At 44.6% G+C, this 20,428-nt stretch overlaps 1 protein-coding gene across 7 annotated transcripts in view; it reads right to left on the reverse strand.

Moving 5' to 3' along the window:
- Window positions 1–20,428, reverse strand: part of BPGM (bisphosphoglycerate mutase) — a 37,921-nt gene that overhangs the window by 1,453 nt on the left and 16,040 nt on the right. For 3 of the 7 annotated variants that reach the window (XM_039498446.1, XM_039498439.1, XM_039498431.1), the window contains exons 2-4: window positions 20,302–20,397; window positions 16,372–17,023; window positions 2,432–2,641 (exon numbers count right to left, since the gene is read on the reverse strand). In XM_039498446.1, the coding sequence (XP_039354380.1) occupies window positions 2,460–2,641; window positions 16,372–17,008 (819 nt within the window). In that variant the 5' untranslated portion in view covers window positions 17,009–17,023; window positions 20,302–20,397 and the 3' untranslated portion in view covers window positions 2,432–2,459. Of the gene's footprint in view, window positions 1–703; window positions 2,642–16,371; window positions 17,024–17,697; window positions 17,851–20,301; window positions 20,398–20,428 lie in introns of those variants that run through there. The other 4 variants (XM_039498454.1, XM_039498429.1, XM_039498464.1 and 1 more) reach the window with 2 other exon arrangements.

The raw sequence follows: 20,428 nt of genomic DNA on the forward strand, positions 1-20,428 counted from the left end.
CTAGTGCACAATACATTTGAGGATTAAAGTAAACTGTGACTTTGTATTTTAGAAAGAGACTTTATCTTAAAAAAAAAAAATCCCAGGAGAGACTGCCACCAGCCCCCTCTTGCTAGTGCAATATAAACAAAAAAACCCAAGAGTCCAAATGCCATTCATGTCAAGGAAAGATACCCAGCAATATGTCTGTTACAATCATCATGCTTTAGTGACACAAGCTACTACTACACTCTGAAAGTCAGAGTGCTAAAGAAGTGCAAGGATGCTCAACTCGCCAGGGGGCAGTCGTTTTCTTGAACCTATAAAAATCCAATTAAACAAGCCACTCACTGCAAACAGCTATATGTGAGATTTTTACAGGCATTGCACTCAGGGAATTCATAGCTGTTCCCTCGGCAGTCATAGCTTGGCTGCACTGAACATACAAAGGGCCAAATTCTGTCTTCGGATAGGCACATGCAATTTCCATTGAAATCAGTGGGAGCTCTGTGCATCGGAGGGCAGAATTGGGACCATTGAAAGAGTTCAGTTACTGGGATGGATTCAGATTTAAGCTACAGCAGTTTTACACCAGCGCAAGAGAAATGAGAGTAAGGCCTCAATGTGGAATTTCCTGACAAGAGTGCCTGTAAAAAAACCCAAGTTGAGGTTTTTTGGGTTTTGTTTTTAAAAAGGAAATTAAGACACCACACACTGCAGTAGGTAGTTGTGATAAGAGGTTCACGGGAACAAACTCCGAAGTAAATTTTAATGTTCTCTGCTGTTTACAGGATCACACGATGAAACAGCTGTATTTATTTCTTGGAGTGCACTGCACATACATACACTACTCACCATTACAATCTCTTCAGTATTGCTCTTGCAAGGAGCTAATTCTGGGACCAGCATGGGAATCTCGCTTGCAAAAATGTTTGTAGAGTTCAGTGGAGACCACTCTCTAGCCCTTATCTGGAGCGCCACAGAGTGGTGGAAGTGGGGAATTTCAAAGGTTTGGCTCAGGCCCTATTCAAGTCAAGTCAGTGTTATCAGTGACTTTAATGGGAATTGGATCAAGCCTGTAGATTCTGTTAAGTGCTTGAAACCTATCCAAGTTCCTGTTCTAATAGGGCTAAGTCCATGACAAGTCTGAAGTTCTATTCATGCACTAACCTCTTTGTGCTCTGTGTTTTGAGGGCTAAAGTCTGCTGAGTTACATCAGTGAAATTCCACTAGGTTTGCATGCACGTGTACATATGCCCTGAACAACCTGGCTGCAGCAGTGTCATTTCAATGGGTGGTTTTATCACAGGGTGCCCGTCTCCTCTCTGGGAGCCCCATTTCACAGATGGGAACTGAGGCACTAAGGGGACGTTTACACAGCCTGCAGAAGCAAGCTTCCCAGCCTGAGCCGACAGACTCAATCTAGCGAGGCCCACACTAGTGCTCTAACCCCTCTCCCAAGGCTTCAGGGCCCAAGCCACCCCGTCCAAGTGCTCTCTACAGAGCTATTTTTAGAGCACTAGCATGAGCCCCACAAACCTGTCTGTTGACCCAGAAGTTCGCTGCTGTGGGCTGTGTCAACGTACCCAGACAGGCTAAGTGACTTGTCCAAGGTCACACCAAAAGTCTGTGGCAGAGCAGGGAGTTGAACCTAGGTTTCCCTTGTCCCAGGCCAGTGCCCCAACCACTGGGCCATCCTTTCCCCTACACTGGTGCAACCTAGCAGAATTAAGCCCTAAAGACTAGTTTTGAAAGTAAGGCAAAGGGGGAACGATATAGAGAGGACTTCTTCCAAGCACACCACACTCCATTGTGTGGATAGCAGGATTGCACGTTTTCTGGAGCAAGAACTAGCCTTGGAAGAGTCAAGCCACAAGATATTTTTGAAGCACAAAAAAGTGAGCTGCTAGCAAAAGTGCATTCTCAAGCACAGCTGCAATAAGACGAAGAGAGAACTGCCTGTAATGTATATGCTAGTGCCACGGGCAGGCTTCTTAAAAGGACTTCCAGTAAAGAACAATCTAACTGGCACTTTACTACCAAATACATACTTTTTGCAAATTGGGAGCATTTAGTACTTGTGAAAGCGAGGGACTTCAAATGTTATTGGGAGCCAGGTGTTCTGCAGTGCAAGCTTTCCTCACAGAGCTCTGCCAATACTTCTTAATCCTGACCTGTAATATACCCTACCATATTGCTGGCTTGGGCCTTTCTTGAGCAAAGATTTGTGGCAGACTGTAACAATTTTATGTTTTCCTTACTACCGCTTAGGATGAAATCAGCCACTGCCTTTTCACCTGTAACCCACATTGGGATTTGAACTTTAGTCTCCAAAGGTGAAAGGCTGGTGTACTAACCTAACGCATAACTAGCGCTCCTAATTAATATTTAAAATTAACAAGCTCAAAGTGCAACTTAACACTCACAAAGCACTACTTATTACCACACGCACAAGGGAGTGGGGGCAGCATCCGGAAGCATTATTTCTTCTCAACAGGTTTTACTTTTCCTTGATCTTCCACTTTTCTGATGGCAGCTTGGATAGCCTCTTGATCACCTAGAAACTGGTGACGGTTAAGAGGGCGCAGATTCTCATCGAGTTCAAGGAGCACAGGCACGCCAGTAGGAAGGGTAACATTAACTATATCCTCATCAGAGATGCCTGCAAAAAGAGAGAACAAAAAATGCCACACAATTAAACCCAGCACAAGGCAACCTCCTGCCTTAAGATTGCCCCCATGTATCTCCAAAGACGTTGGTTCACAGTCTCTGCTGCAGCAACAATCTGTTCAGCTAAGCAAGGAGTTGAGACGCAGGGACCGTTATGGCTTCTTGATTATCTGCCAGGCTCAACCCTAGCCCCAGTGCAGGTTAGCACTAACCTATGAGAGCTGGCTACAGTCCCTAGGAGACTCTCAGTCAGCTGGACCAGGACAGGGAGCCAGCTATATGCACACTGGGAACTTCCCTTCTGTGACCCTGAGAGCCCTTAAATGCCAGCTGGCAAAGTGCACCCCATACCCTAACTCACATCAGGCTGGACGCACTGTGTAGGATGTCATATGCAAACTAGTAAGAAGCTGGGCATGAATTATTGTGTGATTTATGTGCAGGTAGTGTATAAGGAATTAGAGATGTGCTGGAACTATGTTCCTAAAGTGTGTTCAGCACACAGTGCGTAAGTCCAGCCTTTCCCAGACAAAAATGTTTTGCCTGCATCTCCAGTGGAAACTGAGCAAGGCGAGGCCAGAAACAATGAAAGTACACGTACATAGAAGGTAAACGAAGCCATCAAAACTAGCCAGTGCAGGAGAGATTTCCCACTAACGATCACAACAGGGGATGCTGTACCTCTAGAAAGCCTGCCTACCTCTTGAAACAGAGACAACGGCTGTTGGGAAATATAAGCGGGAACAGAAAGCCATTTTGGCATTCATCACCTGAGACACACACAAGGAGCCAGAGCTCTTGAAATGTAAGAAAGGTGGAACCTTCACTCAAAGGGACTGAAGTCTCTGGGGGCTGACTACAGGTGAGAAACCTACTTGGACAAAGACTGTAACTTGCTGAAGTAAGCTTTAAGTCACTAGAAATCACGTTTTGTTGTTTGTAACCTTTCCTCTCTTTCAGTCTTACTTGAAGTCACTGAAACCTATATTCTTTGTTAATGAACTTATTCTTGTTTTCTTACAAAGCCCTCTCACGGTGCTGTTGCACTTCACTTCAGTGTATGTCTCCAGGTCATCTGACAGGCTGATGGGCCCTCTTTGGAGGCAGCAAATGCAATACCTTCTTGTGAGTATCCAGGGAGAGGGACTAGACACTGCAGAGAGACGGCTCTGGGGAAACTTGGGAGCTGGGGTTCACTGATTGTTACCTGCAAGGCAAGGTGTGAACTGGCAGCATCCTGAAGAATTTGCTGGGCAAGGCAGACAAGCTGGTGCGTTGGGGAGCTGATACATAGCTTAGCAGCAGCAGCCGCAAAGCTCACTCATACTGAGGCAGAGCAGTAACACGGTGGTTTGCAGTTTTGGCTGACCTGAACAGGATGTTGTGACGTTGTGCAGTCTATATGGTTTTATAAAACAAGTGAATATAATGTAACTGAGATATGCTTCATGCAAAAGGTCTCTTGTAAGGTATCACTACAAAGCTTATCATCTACTGAGTGTAATCATCCTATTTGTATAAATGTACCCTCTTGTATCTGAAACTAGCAATATGAAATGTAACTCTGAGGGCAGATTGTAATTATGTAAAGTGTGGGCCATTAATGGTGGTTTGGAATCTTGATGACTCCCATTAACTAGGGCTATTGTCTGCAAATGGCGGTTTTACCTGTAAGTCTTCCTGTATACTTGTGTGCTGGCAAGTGGGTAATGAAGTCTTGCAGTGAAGTGATCATGTCACCTGAACTGAATCCATCTTTAACCTGGTGTCTTTCAATTGAGGAGAACAGAGGGAGGAGGGACCGGAACCAAAATGCAAAAAAATATATAAAAAATAAAAATAAAAAAGAGAGGAGGAGAGACATGAGGAGGAGAGAGAATAGCTGCCACCTGAGCTGAAGCTAGAGCTGGAACAGGAGCTGTACCAATAATGGACCTGGAAGGTGAAAGGTGAGAAAAAAAAAGAAACACTGCTGATCATCTCTGAGATGATTATATCTATATTTTTTTTTATTATTACATTTATTTTTTTTTTTTTTTTTTTTTTTTTGGTGACTTACTTTGTTCTGTCTGTTACTTACTGGAACACTACACTTACTGTATTTAATAAAAAAAAATCACTTTTACTTTAATTAACTCAGAGTATGTATTAATGGGGGGGAGCAAACAGCTGTGCATCTCTATCTAGTGTATAGAGACAAATTATGGAGTTTACCCTGCATAAACTTTATTATAAGTAAAAAAGTTTATTTATTTGTTTTAGATCCCATTGGGGTTGGGTTGGAATGTTAAAGAAGACAAGCACATCTGTAGCTCTGTTTTCAGGTAAACCTGCAGCTTTGGGGTAAGTAATTCAGACCCTGTGTCTTTGCTGGAGCAGACAGGCGTGTCTGGCTCAGCAAGACAGGGTGCTGGAGTCCTGAGCTGGCAGGGAAAACAGGAGCAGAGGTAGTCTTGACACATCGGTTGGCAGCTCCCAGGAGGGTTTCTGTGATCCAGCCCATCACAGATGTCAATGGGGGAATTCCCAGCAGAAGAAATGAAATCAGTTTCTGCTCCCTTTGGGCCACATAAGTGAGGCAGGGCAGAACACACATTTTTCCTGAAGGAGACTGTTTTGGGCAGGAACTTCCCTCCCCTGCCTTCCACAGCATGTCTGCACAGTGCATAGCAGGGCAGGGCGCTGAGCCTTAATTGGTGCCCAAAGGCACAACTGCAGTATGAAACAACCTCTGCTACACAACCAATTTGTCAGTCCCTTCAAAGGGACTATTCAAGATTACCCTCCCTGTTTTTAAAACCCTGAATGCTCCAGCTTCTCTCATAAACCTTGTCTATAAACGCAGACTTAATTCTCCTGCTATTAGGGCAGACCTACACTGGGACCTTACAGTGGCATAGGTCCCAGGGCTGTGAAAAATCCACACCCCGAGCAATGGAGTTAAGCCGACCCAACCACAGACACTCCACCCCACCCCACCCAGCACTATGCTGACAGAAAAATTCTGCCATCAACCTAGCTACCGCCTCTCAGGGAGATAGATTATCTATGCTGATGGGAGAACCCCTCCAGTAATTACTGCTGGTATCTAAAGTGAAGTGTGATAGCAGTGCAGCTGTAGCCATACCCTTGGCCTCCACTGATACAACTCCACCACAGTGCTACCAGTACTACTACTACTACTAATGCCAGGGCTTATCTACACTTGAAACGCTACAGCAGCATAGCTGCACCAGTGCCACTGCAGTGGTTCAGTGTAGAAACTACTGACACCAAGGGGAGGGATTCTCCCACCAGCAAAGGTAATCCACCTCCCTGAGAGGCAGTAGCTAGGCCTATGGAAGAATTCTTCTGTTGACCTAATGTTGTCTATACCTGGGGTTAGGTCAGCTTAACTACATCCATCAGGAGGGGGGGTTTCCACACCCTGAGCACTGTAGCTGGGTCATCCTAACTTTTTTAGTGTAGGCCAGGTGCAGACTTTTGTGCCAGACCTAGACAACATGGTAGTAAGAACACTTGTGCCCACCCGACATTACTGCTCCCACTGCTGCCAGATTAACAGTGAGAAAATTGCTAGAGTAAAGGGAGACTTATTTCTGTCTCCACGTGTTTGCGCTGACTGCCACAGACAATCAGTGATGGGTCTTTTCTGCAGCTGCCGCCATCTGGAGCAGTTTTCCCCCTCTTTCCACCTGGTTGACTCTACAAAAGATGGCCATTTCTCTCTCCTAATTTTATTGAAGTCCACCTGTTTTTAATTCTGAAGCATTTTGGGGATTGAGATTCTATAAGACAGACTACACAATAAAGCTGTATTGTACTGGTCACATAAATCACTAGAAAAAACCCTCAATCAGTCCTTCCCAAAACACACACGGGCCCGCACACACCAAACAGACAGCTCAAAACCAGGATTTAAATGTAGCCAGAGAGTCATTGCGGGTTGTTTCTACATAATGGGTAAAATTTTCAAGAGCATCTGAGTGATTTTGGAGCCTAAGTCCCCTTGACTTTCAGTGTCTACACTCTTGAGTTGGAAGGTGTAAATTCCAGCTCCTGGAGACATACTCACACTAGCTCTGCTCAAGCTAGCGCATTAAAAGCGGAGTGTAGCCACAGCTAGGTGAGCAGTTGAAGGGACTAGTTGTTTTACGCTATTTTTAGAGCTGGAAATTTGCACCTCCAGCTTCAAGGGTAGACATAGCCTTTGGCTCCTATATGACGAAGTAATCATGTACGTACTTGTGAAAATTTTGCCCCATGTCTACACATACATTTCTGCCCCACAAACATCTGTGCAAGAGAGAGTAAGTTGTTGATAATGTCTTGGATCCCCTTTAGGAAAGGGGGTTACAGAAGCAGATTGTAATTGGAAAGCTAGGTAGCCTGAAGTAATACAAGTTCAGAAAATAAACACCACCAACTTTCTAAACAGACTAACGTGCCAAATGGACAAAGGGACAAGAGGCAAAGTACAGGTGAGCAGCTAAGAAAACAGACAGTTCTCACAGAGCAAAGGAGTATAAATTGACAAATGATTTTCACATTAGGTGGAAGGGAATGACCAACATATAAACAATCAAGACATTCATAGCAGCACTGTTACCATGAGTCCAAGAAAAACACTGATCACAACTTGAACTATCAGTTGATTTCATAAAGAAGGTTTCACTTAATTTAAAGCTCTCCATTGTTTGAGAGACTTTCAGAGCAGTTAAACAATAAAATTCTTTTGCCCATGGGAACAGGATGGCAGATTAATCCTAACAGGATACTTATATCGCTCCACAACTGTACACTCCTTTAATTAAAAAAAAAAAAAAAAAAAGTAAAGTTCACAGATCTCATGAGCAAATCTCATTTGTGATTTCAGTGTGCACTGAAGCAAGACTATTGTTGCAAATGACTGATTTGAGTTTAAACCCCAAAATTCAGGAGGACATATGCAGCTGGAGAGATGTTCATATAAACCCTTGCAAAATGCAAGCACCAAAGTTTGACAGCTTCACTCACTATCCTATAACTGGTCAAAGTCAGTCTGTAAGACAGTACGACACTGACTGAGAACAGAAGAATTCTAAGCAACAGCTCTGAGAACCTCAAAAGAGGCTACTATATTCCGAGAGCATACTCTTAAGTCAATAAACTTTCTGCATGGGAATTCTAAAACTCTGGGCTGCTGTATTCTTCATTTAAATAAAGGCTGTAGGACATGTGTCTTGTATTCAAGGTTATGTGTTCGTAATGCTAATGATTTCAAAAATTCACATGGCACTCATCCTAAAGGATCCTTAAGCACTTTATAATCTATAAACCAAAGTCACCCCGATGTAAACATGTGCAGATTAACTGACTTCCTTACAAACATGGAAAATCTGGCCTTCTACGAGTGAGGAACTGCTGTGTCCCCCCCCCTCTAAAATTCAGCACCGATACAGCTACAGCACATCTGGTGAAGACACACTATGCTGACGGGAGCTCTTGTCGAAATAAAAACCCACCTCCAGCAAGCAGCAGAAGCTATGTCAGCAGGAGAAGCTCTCCCTGTGCACACAAGTACTTATGTCGGTGTAACTTGCAACGCTCAGGTGGGTGGAATATTCACACCCAAGTGGACACAAGTTTTGCCGACAGAAGCTATGTCTACTCCAGACCAAGAAATGCCCAGACTGTTTAGATTATGCTGCCACCCGACAAGATCACAGCCAAAGGTGAGAGGTGAAGGTTGAGGAGAGAAGGAAGAAATCCAAGAGAGGTGCTTCACACCTGTGATTACTTTTACCACAATGAGAGTGTTTGCACATGGGAGCCTTTTACTCAGAAAAAAGATATTTATTAAGCACATTGGGCACCCATTTCAGTTGCATGCTGAGAACTGCACAGATAAAATCCAAGAGCACTTCCAGCCAGCCAGCCTGGCTAAGACATTGAACAGCAATCAGGACACTGGAAATATGCCACTCTGACTAGCATAAGTGTCAGCTAAAGCTGCTATCCAGTTACTTCACACACAGTAACACAAGCCAAGTGACCTTTCACTGCACTTCTGCATCCATACCAGTCCATGTTGAGATCCCATCCTCTCTCCCCATCTAAGCAGGGTAAGATAAGGTCAGTAGTTGAACACTGGCCCTCCAAGAATACCTAGGTGCTGCAGGAAATAATACTTATGATTCAGTAGGTAGTACTCATTCCTCAGAGTTAATACCAAGCCAGTGTCCCAGCACAGTGTTAGTGGGTACAGTGTTACTAGAGATGTGGTCTTTCAGGAGTCTTAAGAGTAAGGTTTTGCCTACTCATGGTCATTTGCAAATTAGGGATGTAAAATGTTAACCAGAAAGCATTAGTCTTACCAGTTAACCCGCCTTAACCGTTAACCCCCACGCCAGCTGGCCCAAGCAGCTCCAGCCAGCCCTTTAATCGGTTAACCATTTAAAAAATATGTTATTGCTTAAATGGTTAACTTTTTTAATGGTATTTACATCCCTACTTGCAATCCGACAGTATAGCACTTGTGTCTTGGGGAGAGTCTAACCCAAATATTTTGCATTCTGCCTACCTAAAACTCCTCCTGAAGTTTCAAGTGGGCATTCTATTTTCTACTTCCTGTCCCACAGTGTTGTGTGATGTTTTTGTACACTGTTAAACAGGTACCACATTCCACCTAAGTGATGGCAGCATGGCAGCACCCATTTCAGGAGCAGGTGAAGTAAGTGATCCTTACTTTGTAAAGAGAAGGTCTAATAAGTTATTGCAATGTTGTATCAGAGCTAATTTCCAAGCACATTTATGATACCAAATTTGATCCACTGAAACCCACTGGACTGCACAAGTGTTAAAGGTTTCTTATGCCATTATCCTTCTTTAATGTACTAGAAATAAACCTTTGTTTGAGGTTGGTTCCTATAAGAGATTTACCCCTTTGCAGTACACTTCAACCTGCAGGCTTAAGGACACCCTTGGAGCCAGATTCCAGCCTCTGGTCCAGACTCTTTAGGCAACCTTGTGTTGTCAGAGTGATGGAATTGCAGCATCTGAGGATTCCCTCCGCAAGGGAACAAGGACACAGCACTTGCTGGATAAGCAGAAATCACTATTGGAACAGGAGTTTGACTAACTTTTGTTTAATGGGTAACCCATAGAAATTACTGCTCTGAAACATTTCTGTTTAGGAAAATATTGTAGATGGGCATCTGATTGCACTGGCTTTCGAAAGTGACTCATTTTCAAGAGTCAGTCCAGCTTGTCTCATGTGCTTTTAATAAGCAACCTACGTATTTCAGAACCCCTATGAGGCCATTGTCTTACTGTCTACAAGCTTTTCCTTTCCTTCCATCTCTATGGTTACAGCAAAACAAAACATAAAAGCCACACCAAATATCTCCCCCAATTAAGCAGTCCTTGCACCCAAACTGTATCTTTGGGTCATGATTCTTCAGACAGAATGTACAGTATTTTGCACAGTACTAATCAAATACCTGACAGCTTGCACACAGTTGCAACCCCATTAATGGCTAGCGCAGAATTTGGCCAAGGATGTTTAGATTATTAAATGAGGCTCCAATGTATTATTCCTGTTGGCAGTATGTGTAATTAAGATCCAAGTCTGGTCCCCTACAGAGAACTCCATTAAAAAGTCTGGATTTACATAGGTATAATAGCAGAATCTGGCTCCTAATCTTTATGGTACTCAGATTGCTTTAGTGAAACCGAGGAGGCAAAATAATGGACATATTTACATTAATGTAGCAAGTTACATAGAACACTCATGAGGGCATTCCGTGCCAAAAAAATTTTTAAAAATAAAATCTACATAAAATATTTTAAAATTCTGCAAATTGTATTTGTCAAATAAGTGCGGAGGCTCCAGCATGGCACTGGAGAGCACAGGCCACTGGCCACACAGGGGTGGGAGATCACTGGGCAGCTTTCCCTACACCGTCGGGACACAGATTCAGTGGTGAGGCTGCACCCAACTCCGACCCAGCACAAGGACTGGGCCTGCCCCAGAAACAGCCCAGGGCCCTGCCCCTCTGTGCCAGGTGCACCAGGTATCAGCAGGCAGGCTCAGCCCAGCAGGATCCAAGTGTGGAAGGGGGGATCCAGGTGTGGGGCAAGAAGGTTCTGTGTGGGGCAATCTGGGTACAGGTGGCTCCGTGGGGGACCTGGGTAGAGAGGAGATCTGGGTGCAACCATTATGGGACTTTGCAGGGGGTCCAGATGCTGGGGGAGTGGGGCTTGTGGCGGGGGGGTAGCTCTGGGTGCAGTGAGGAGATTAAGGCTCAGCAGGATAGTCTAGGTATGAGAGGGTCTGGATGCATGAAGGTTGGACAGAAGGGGGGGGCAGTTCCCTGTACAGGGATCCCTCCCCCTGCAGCTGAAGGAGCAATGGGGGCAGGAAGCTGAGGGGGGAGGGAGAGTTTGCTCTTCCTAGAGCCAGGGGAGAAATCTGGGCATGGGTCTGACACAGCCCCACATGCCGTACAGGGGAAGAGGAAGTCCTACCCTTTCCAGCCCAGCCGGGACTAGCAGCTGAGCCCAGCACAGGGTAGGAGCCACCAGGCAGGTCTTCTCCAGTCCACCTCCTGCCCCATAGTGATTTACCTCTCTGCTAGCTGCCTGGACACCTGAAACATACTGGTCATGTGACCCTCCCCAGCACTCATGGGTCTTCCCTTTGCTTCCCCGTCAGAAAGTCATTTTTCTGCAGGGAAGCAAAGAAATCTGCAGGGGACAAATTCTGTGCACGTGCAGAGGCGCAGAACTCCCTCAGGTGTATTGAAATATGGGTGATGGGAGTGAGACCTAAGATTTTTTTTTTTAAAATAGGCTTGGAGGGAAGACATGACCCATCATTGTGCTGGGATGGCAGTGCTACCTTTCAGATGGACTGTGACATTGAGGTCTTGACCATGTATGGTGGTCAAAGAACCCTTCATAGTACCAGCACATGGTGGGGTGTTAAGCCAATGTCCTGGCAACATCCTCTTTAAGGAAACTATATTTGCCTCTAAAATTTTCTCCTGCAGGCCAAACTTTAAATAGTCTCAATCTGCCATTGACCAATGACAATTATAAGCTAGCCATGGAGAGGCCCAGAGCAAGGTGTAAGAGGGCATGCTCTGTCCTCACCCTCTGATGCCCAGAAACCACTCAGACTCTCCAGTGCATGGCACCTTCACATTTATTGTCTCACCAACCTGAATACATCTTGTGCAGGAAAGTATTTGCAGTGGTTTCTCACCCTTTCCCACAGAGGTGGAGAAACAGATCTCCTCCCTTGGGATCTCAGAGCATACTGAGCTCTCCTAACCCAGTCATCTCCTTCCACCTCCCACTCAGCTGATGGTTAATTGGTTTATCAGTCTGGGGACTGATTAGCTAATTAATTAATCACATTCCCCAATCAGCCTTCTCCAGAGGAACTTATGGTGCCTAGGGGTATATCTACACAGCAAAGAAAAACCCACTACTAGCCCATGCCAGCAAATTCAGGCTCATGGCGCTCAGGCTGTGAGGCTGTTCCACTGCTGTGTAGCCTGAGCCCAGAAGTCTAAAGCCCAAGTTCTGGGACCCTCCCACTCCGTCAAGTCCTAGAGGCCAGGCTCAAGCCTGAGCCTGGAAGTCTCCACAGCAATGAAACAGGCCCCAAGTCCTGCAAGTCTGAGCTGGCTGGCATAGGCCAGCCCTGGGTTTCCCTTTGCTGTGTAGGCATACCCTAAGTGATCAGAGGGCTGGCTCACTTGTGAACCCTGGCATGACAGAGTGTTGGAGGCTAACCCACAGATCATTCCCTGCACATGTGCCCTTCCTGCACATGCGTGTCAGCCCCATTAGCATCATGTCCTGAGCACAGAAGACGACAAAGGGAGGTGCTATGCTGCCTGCATGCCAATTGAGAAGCACTGCTTCAGACTCTGGTAAGTCGTTGTCTTCTCCTGGTGACAGCCCAGCCCAAGAGCTTGATTTTCCTGGCCTAGTCTGACAGCAGGCAGATTGTTGCCTGTCCTGACAATTGCACAATACTGTTAAACAGCGACTGGGTTTTACGCCAGAGGAGGCTGCATATCAGTGGGGAGCAAAGCAGAGAACAGTGCCTCCCAGATGCATATGTGGCTCTCCCCTCTCATCCACCTGAAAGGGAAACTCAGTTGCTCCTGCAGTACCTGTATCCAGAAGGAGCACTCAGTGGGCCCACAGGGAGGAAAGTGTCGGCTGGGAAGGGATGTAGAAGGTTCCTTAGGTAAGGTTTGCACGGCAAAGCTAACAGCCTGGGGCTGCAGTCTCTTTTCCACAAGCCCCTCTGCAAGTTGTCCCCTTGAAATTATACTGTAAGACTCCTCACAGTAGTAAGCACTACACCTGGGAGCGTTTCCATGGTGGGGGCTCTTATAGAAGGTCCCCAAAGTCCTGTGTGCACCCCAGCTTCACGCTTAAGCAATGAAGGGAATCCAGCCTTTGAAGTCAGACTGCTGTACTGCTACTAAATCTTAGCATCACCATCTCTGGCCCTTAAACACATGCTGTATGTCCTTTTCATTAATTTCTATTTTTATTTCCCCCTCTTCTCAAAACCACAATGTAGATATACACAGTTACAGGCAGCCAGGGTGCTGCAAGAAGCTTCAACCAGCAAGCACAAAACAGAGAGGAAAAAAGGAACTTAAGGGGGAAGATTTTCAAAAGCATAAACAGAAGTTGGACACCCAAGACTTATTGACATTCAATGGGAGCTGACACCTAGCTGCACTGTGAGCATCAGGAAATCTCCCTTAAGTAGTTCTAAAGGCATCTACCACTGTCACAGATTACCTGAACAGGGCACAAACAGCACATGCTCTTAGGGAGGACAATTTTATATCCCACTTTGCATTAATGGGCAGGATATCACAAACCACAGAGCCATATTTATCTGTCACTGACATCAGGAGAATTGCACTGAGGATAAAACTGGGCCTGAAGGAGTTATTGAAGAGTTGATGCTGTAGAAATGAGAGCTTTTAAACAGTTTAGTTAGGGTGAAATTCACTCCTGTGCTGAGGAATTGTGTGTCACTTAAACACTAATCATCTCTCTGTGCAGGGGTTTGTTTCACCTCCAAATGCATGGGAGGAGTGGGGGGTGGGGAGAGAAAGGAGAGGGAGTGTGTCCCCCAATCTGTGTTAAATATTGTTTTCAGCAGAATTGCTTGGCTGTTTGTTTTTTAAAAGCCATCTTCCAAGGAAATCATGACAGATCTTTCAGGCATTTCAACACATCCTGCTAAGCCTTGTCAGCCAGGAAAGTCTGCAGCTCCAGAGCAGGGTTTTTTTGGTTTTTTGTAACATGGTTAGCAAGCCTGAGCCTTTCAAGCTTTGTTGTAATTAACCATAATGAGGGCAATGTTCATGTCCAAGGAACTACTTGGCCTGGATTTAGAAGCAGCTGTGCTTCAAAGATTTTTTTTTTTTTTAAATAAAAAAGAGTCAGCGAAACCTCTTTAGGAAAGTCTTTTGCTGAAAGTTTCTCTGAAATGATTAACTGTGTTATTTTACCTGTCTTAACCTAAGAAAGGAAAATCTTTTAGTACTTACTGCCGTTCAAAGCTTCTTGGCTTAAATCAAGGTATATTCAGCTGTAGTCTCAAAAGATAAAGCAGTCAATATAACCAAAACATTCAGAAGCAGCCACGGATTTTTAATTCCTAGGTTCAAACATCATGAGTCTGATTTTCAGGTGTGCCAAGAACCCACAACTCAAGCTGAGTTAATGGGAACCGCAGGTATTTGGAACCTCTGAAAAAAGAGTCAGGTCCAAGATATCCCAAGTTGGTCACCCAAAAAGACAGCGGCCACTCAAAATTGTTGGGCCACACGAATTCATCTGCGACTTAAAAGACAGCAGAATCAGGATCTACTCAGGCAGGACTCCAGCCAGTGAGAGCAAGGGGCTCAACATCTTTCAGGAAAGGGTCAGCACCTCAGAGGGTAAGGCCTCCCCCATGGCCACATTTAACTTCAATGGGAGTTTTGCTCAAGTATAGATTGAGTATTCGATCAGAAAAGAAAGTGGCATGTTGGGGTGTGACCAGAGGGGTGCAACTCTGCTCGGCTGTGTTATTTCTCTGCTGTAATACGTATGGTGCCTTAGGGACCATACACAGCTGATTTATGCTTACAGCAGTCCCTAGGCTAATCTAATTTATGCTGAGGATTGGACAGCTGTAGCTTCATAATCAGGGAGCGGTAACCAGCTCTAACTCTCCTCCCACACCTGCACCAAGATCCACTTGGTGCAGGAGAGACTCTGGTTACAAACTCATTCTATATAGTCTGTAGGGTTAGTCACTGACATAGTGGCTCTGAACATGGTTTGTGTCTGCATACAAGGTGGTTAAAAGTTATGCAGGAACTGTGCTCAACTAGCAGTATATCCCCCCCTGCCAGTGGGTTGGCTAGCACAGCTGTTTTCCTGTAACTGATTCAGTGCGCTTTGTGGGCACAAGACATCCATACCATGTGAGTATAACTGGTTTAGCAATCTTCTTCCCAGCTCTGTGAAGTACTTTTCCAGAATATACCTAGAGTGGTATCCAGAGAGCAGGGAGTGTATGTTCTCTGCACACTTTGGTGAGACAATACTTGCCCAAACTGTCCTAGAAAGAAAATGATGTTGGGTAGTGCAGTTAGGTGCAGATACACAAACATGGACTTGATGATACAAGCTAGTGTTACACAGCGCTTCTATCTACTTGCAATCAGCAGAGGTGACTACACCTCTAGCAGATTAGAAAATCATGGTTTAAAAAAAAAAAAAGTGGTCATACTGTGACCAGGACCTACATTCGTAACTGAAGAACAGGAAGGTGGATTGTGCTAGTTTCTGGAGGACCTAAACTTGGACCCATGTCTGTATAAAAAGGCCTGTCCCAAAATTGGCCCTGGTCTATCCCAGCTCACACCTCCTCAGCCCCTAAAGGAATCAGCAAACCTCTGCAAGGTCCAGGAATGCAAGTTTAGCTGTTCACTGGGAAAGGATAGTACATGTATAGATGAATGTTTTAACAAGCATCTACCCGACACAGTATGTCAATACAACACTGACTTATCAGTGATGTGTCATGAGCAATTACTCTTAAAAGATACACATCACAGTAACAGATAAGTATTCCCCTCACACACTTCTAGCCAGGCACTTTAATGATATGGTGAGTGGAAAAAAAACAAAACAAAAAAAAACAAAAAAAAACCACCACAGTATAAAATCTGTTTGTATCAATCATTGTAGTAAAATAGGGAACAGAGGGGAAACAAAACAGAACAAAAAACAGGGCCAGATTCTGATCTTGGTCACATTGGTGTCCATTAACTCCACCGAAGTTGAATTGGTTACTCTCCTTTTTTACACTGTTGTAAATCTAATCACTTAGAAGATGAAGAAATAAAGCAAACACATTGTGTTGCACTGCCTTCCTCCCATCTGATTTTTGTTCAAGAGATCAACTTATTTAGTCCTTCGACACCACAGATATTAAAGCTCTTGCACTGTTTTATAGAACTCTCTTATAGGATCAAAAGCTGCTTGCCATTTAAGCCAGTGTACTGTTGCAAGTGTGGCAAAACTGGCTCTATGTATCAAATGCAAAACCAGGGTTGGATCAGCATAGAAGACCACTTTTTAAACAAAACAGAAGCCTGGTTACTGTTACTACTAAAGCAGAAAGATTGTGAAGATCTTTACCTTCCAGATGCTTGAGCAGTGCCCTAGTGCTGTTTCCATGAGCAGATATGAGGACCATTTTGCCGCTTTTCAGCTCTGGTGCTATCTTTTCATTCCAATAGGGAAGGAGTCTCTCCAGAACTTCTTTTAAGCTTTCAGCCTTTGGGAGTTTGTCCTGTGACACATCACAGCATTTATATCTGCGATCGTTATAGATCTCTCTGTAGTAAGGATGAGATTCAGTTATGGGAGGTGGAGTAACATCATAGCTTCTTCTCCATATTTTCACTTGCTCTTCACCATGGTTCAGAGCCATTTCGGCTCTGTTGAGACCTATCAGTGCACCGTAGTGGCGTTCGTTCAGACGCCATGAACTTTGGGTGGGGACCCATTCTTGCCCCATCTCTTCTAACACCAGCCAAGCAGTCTGAATAGAACGGCTTAAGATGGATGTAAACACATGGTCAAACTGAAAACCTAGTGCTTTGAGGTGTTTCCCACAGTTCCGAGCTTCCTTCATCCCATCGCTGCTCAGCTTCTGATCCACCCAGCTGCAAAAGCGGTTCTCTTTGTTCCAGGCTCCTTCCCCATGTCTTAACAGAACAAGTTTGCACTTAGTCATTTTGATTCTGGCTTCGCTCCGCTTATAGTCTAGCATTTAATGTTGATCCATCTAGACAAGAGATGAAATGAGTATGTCACTAGAGAGTAAAGTAAAATTAAGTTGTATGTACTTTAAGTGTTGTGTCCACTGAAGGAAGTTCTTGTGTCCTCTGTGCCGATTGCTAGCCTTTGCATTTCTTTCCTCTTCACTACATAACAAGTGACCACCACCTTCCCTTAGTGTTCACTTCTTCCACCCAACCTGTAATTTTTAAACCCACTTAGGTCATGCTGCTACACTAATTAAAGCAGCAGAGATACAATCAGATCTGACATCCAGACTTCCCTCAAGTCCTCGTATAGTGCAACCTTGGTCTACAGATCTGATAGTGTTTCATCACTGTTCCCCAGACAACCTTAATTCTGACCATTTTGCCAGTCTATGTTCACTCTCCTCCCATTCCTGTAAACTTTGTCCACAACTCCCCTTAGGCCTGGTCTACACTGGGGGGGGGGGCGGGGGAGGGAATTGATTTAAGATACGCAACTTCAGCTAAGAGAAGGAGAGTAACCAATTCAACTTCGGTGGAGTTAATGGACACCAATGTGACCAAGATCAGAATCTGGCCCGGTTTTTTTTTGTTTTTGTTGTTCTGTTCCTATTTTATTTTAAATTGATGATGACAACAGATTTTATACTGTGGTGGTTTTTTTTGTTTTTTGTTTTGTTTTTTTTCCACTCACCATATCATTAAAGTGCCTGGCTAGAAGTGTGTGAGGGGAATAGCACAGCTGAAGTTGACATATCTTAGATCACCTTCCCTCCCGTCCTCACAGCACGGGATCGATGGCTGCGGCTCCCCTGTCGACTCTGCTTCCGCTTCTCGCTCTGGTGGAGTTCCGGAGTCGACAGCAGAGCATTCAGGGAATCAATTTATCACATCTAGATGAGATACGATAAATAGATCCCCAATAGATCGATTGCTATCCGCCAATCTGGCAGGTAGTGTGGACGTACACATGAAAATCATCCCCTCCCACTCATCCAGCGACATTCTTGGCAGTTGAGCACCTTATTAAGGCCATTCTAGGATGCACATAACTAGTGAGCCTATTTTTTAAAAAAATTAAATAAATAAAAAAGAGCCCACAGAAGACACTGGTTATTCCTTCCTCTTGATTTCTAAGTAAATCTCACTTCCTTTGTGTCCATGGATTAGACTGCAAGATGTTCATGCAGGGACTACAGCACTTCCACATTTTAAGCATTGGCCTGCTAAACCCAGGATTGCGAGTTCAATCCTTGAAGGAGCCATTTAGGATCTGGGGCAAAAATCTGTTTGGGGATTGGTCCTGCTTTGAGCAGGGGATTGGACTAGATGACCTCCTGAGGTCCCTTCCAACACTGATATTCTATGATTTCTTGTACAGCATCAGGCAAATTTGGAGTTATTGAATTTTAACAACATCAAAACACAGCACATTCTCTTTTTGTTTATCTGTTGCCTCATCAACAAGAGTCTTATCTTCAGTGGGAGATGGATTGTGCTGTTCAGCTAACATTTTCCAGAGTGACCACAGATTTTTGGGTGCCCAGCTTGAGATACCTGAGACCTAACTTTCAGAGGTGCTGAACATCTGCAACTTCCATAAACACTGACTGAAATTTTGGGGGCTCAGCCCCCAAGTCTCTCAGGCTGGGAACCCCAAAAGTCTCCAGCCATTTTTGATCTTACATTATGAATGGTGTGGGCCAGGGACCATGCATTCCACTGCCTTCTGAACAGCACAAAACATCAGCTTTGCAGACTAGGTCTTCATCAGCTATTTGGATGGGCTAAATTACCAAATGGAATCAGTGTTTTGATGCTGCTGACTACAACAGTGTGATCACATTGAACGGTGTGCTAGAATTCTCAACCATCCTCATGGAACAAAGTGTACAGACATAACACAGTGGTACCATGAAGCACTTCTTCCAGCTACACAGTTCAGTTTGGTTACTATTCATAGCTGCTACAGCAATACAAGCCCCAGTCATGGATCAGGACCTCACTGTGCTAGGTGCTGTACAAACAGAACAAGAAAGTCCCTGTCCTAAAGATCTTACAATTTTACCTTACATTTACAAAGCATCTGCAATGGGGTCTATCTGGCTCTCTCTGCACCTGGCTGAAGACATTAGCATCCAGACACCCCTCAGCTCAAGGAAAACCCACACAGGCCAGGTTACCAACAAAACTAGTTGCCGTGGGGGCCTAGAAGAGCCAGGAGGAGACACTGACCAACTGGGAGCCAGCAAGCCAGTGAAGGTGGCTTGCCTGCTCCCTCTCAGGAAGGGTGCTGGTGAGGCTGCCACAGGAGAGGTGCTCCTCAGTAGTAACCCACTATCTGATGTCAAGCTCATGGCATAGGCCATTCAGCTCCAGGCAGGCTTCCACAGGGTCCCAAAGCATTTTACAGGAAACCTGCAGACCTCTTCAAAGAAAGGAAATCAGATGGACAAGTGGGAGGGGAAAACAAAAGATGAAGGTCACAGAGTAAAACAGCTGCTCTACAGATCTGTGGCCCTTTCTGTAAGTCTCCATGGAGAATTAGGAGAACTTAGTTCTGAATCTCATCGACACATGTCCTACTCCACACACACCCTAAATTCATAGAAATCAGGTGTGTACTACAGAAAGTTCAAGTCAACCCTGATGGGATTGAAACGTGTGACTCCATAAATTGCAAGCAAGATGCTTATAATATTAAGCCATCTCTTTGAGAGCCCAATGTTCTAAGAAAAAAATGCCACAAAGCACTTCTCCCTCTGGAGGAAAGGGGAAAAAGAGTGCTTCCCTTTCAGTGGTCTCCTACAGAGACTTTAAAAATATGCTGCCCACAACAATATACCATGCAAGTTCCTCTAGCACTATAACCTGTATAAACCATGGGCTCTTTATGAGAAGGTTCATTTTCTAGATACTGAACGTTTATTGTTGAGATCAAAGGATTGTATCATCCACAGGAACTGGTCAACTGATTTACAAGTTGAAATTCAGACCTGATGTGATCAGAAAGGCAAGAAAGTTGCACCCCCTTATGTCAGTTCTGAATTGGGCACTGCAGGAGCCCAACACAAGTCACTTAGGGATAGAGGTGGGGTGGGTGGGGGGGAGAGAAGGATTGAACCCACCCAGAGGTAAATTAGTCTTGGGCGTAACTATGGATTTCAATAAATTATTGACACTATTATCGTTATTATATTTAGAGGGGAGGGGTGGAAATAGGTTTCCTTAAATATCAGCACAATACTGAAATAATTAACTAAAAAAATTAGAGTGACATATGGAAGTAATTCCTCACCTGAACTATTGCAAATGCATTCCACTGGCACAAACCCCCAGGCACAGAGGCTTGAGCTGCTGTCAAAAGAACATCATGGCCTCAGTATGAAGCTATCTGCAGGAAAAGAAAAGGCAGTTAGAGTCTT

The sequence above is a fragment of the Mauremys reevesii genome, linkage group 1, assembly GCF_016161935.1.
Source record: "Mauremys reevesii isolate NIE-2019 linkage group 1, ASM1616193v1, whole genome shotgun sequence".
NCBI lineage: Eukaryota > Metazoa > Chordata > Testudines > Geoemydidae > Mauremys > Mauremys reevesii.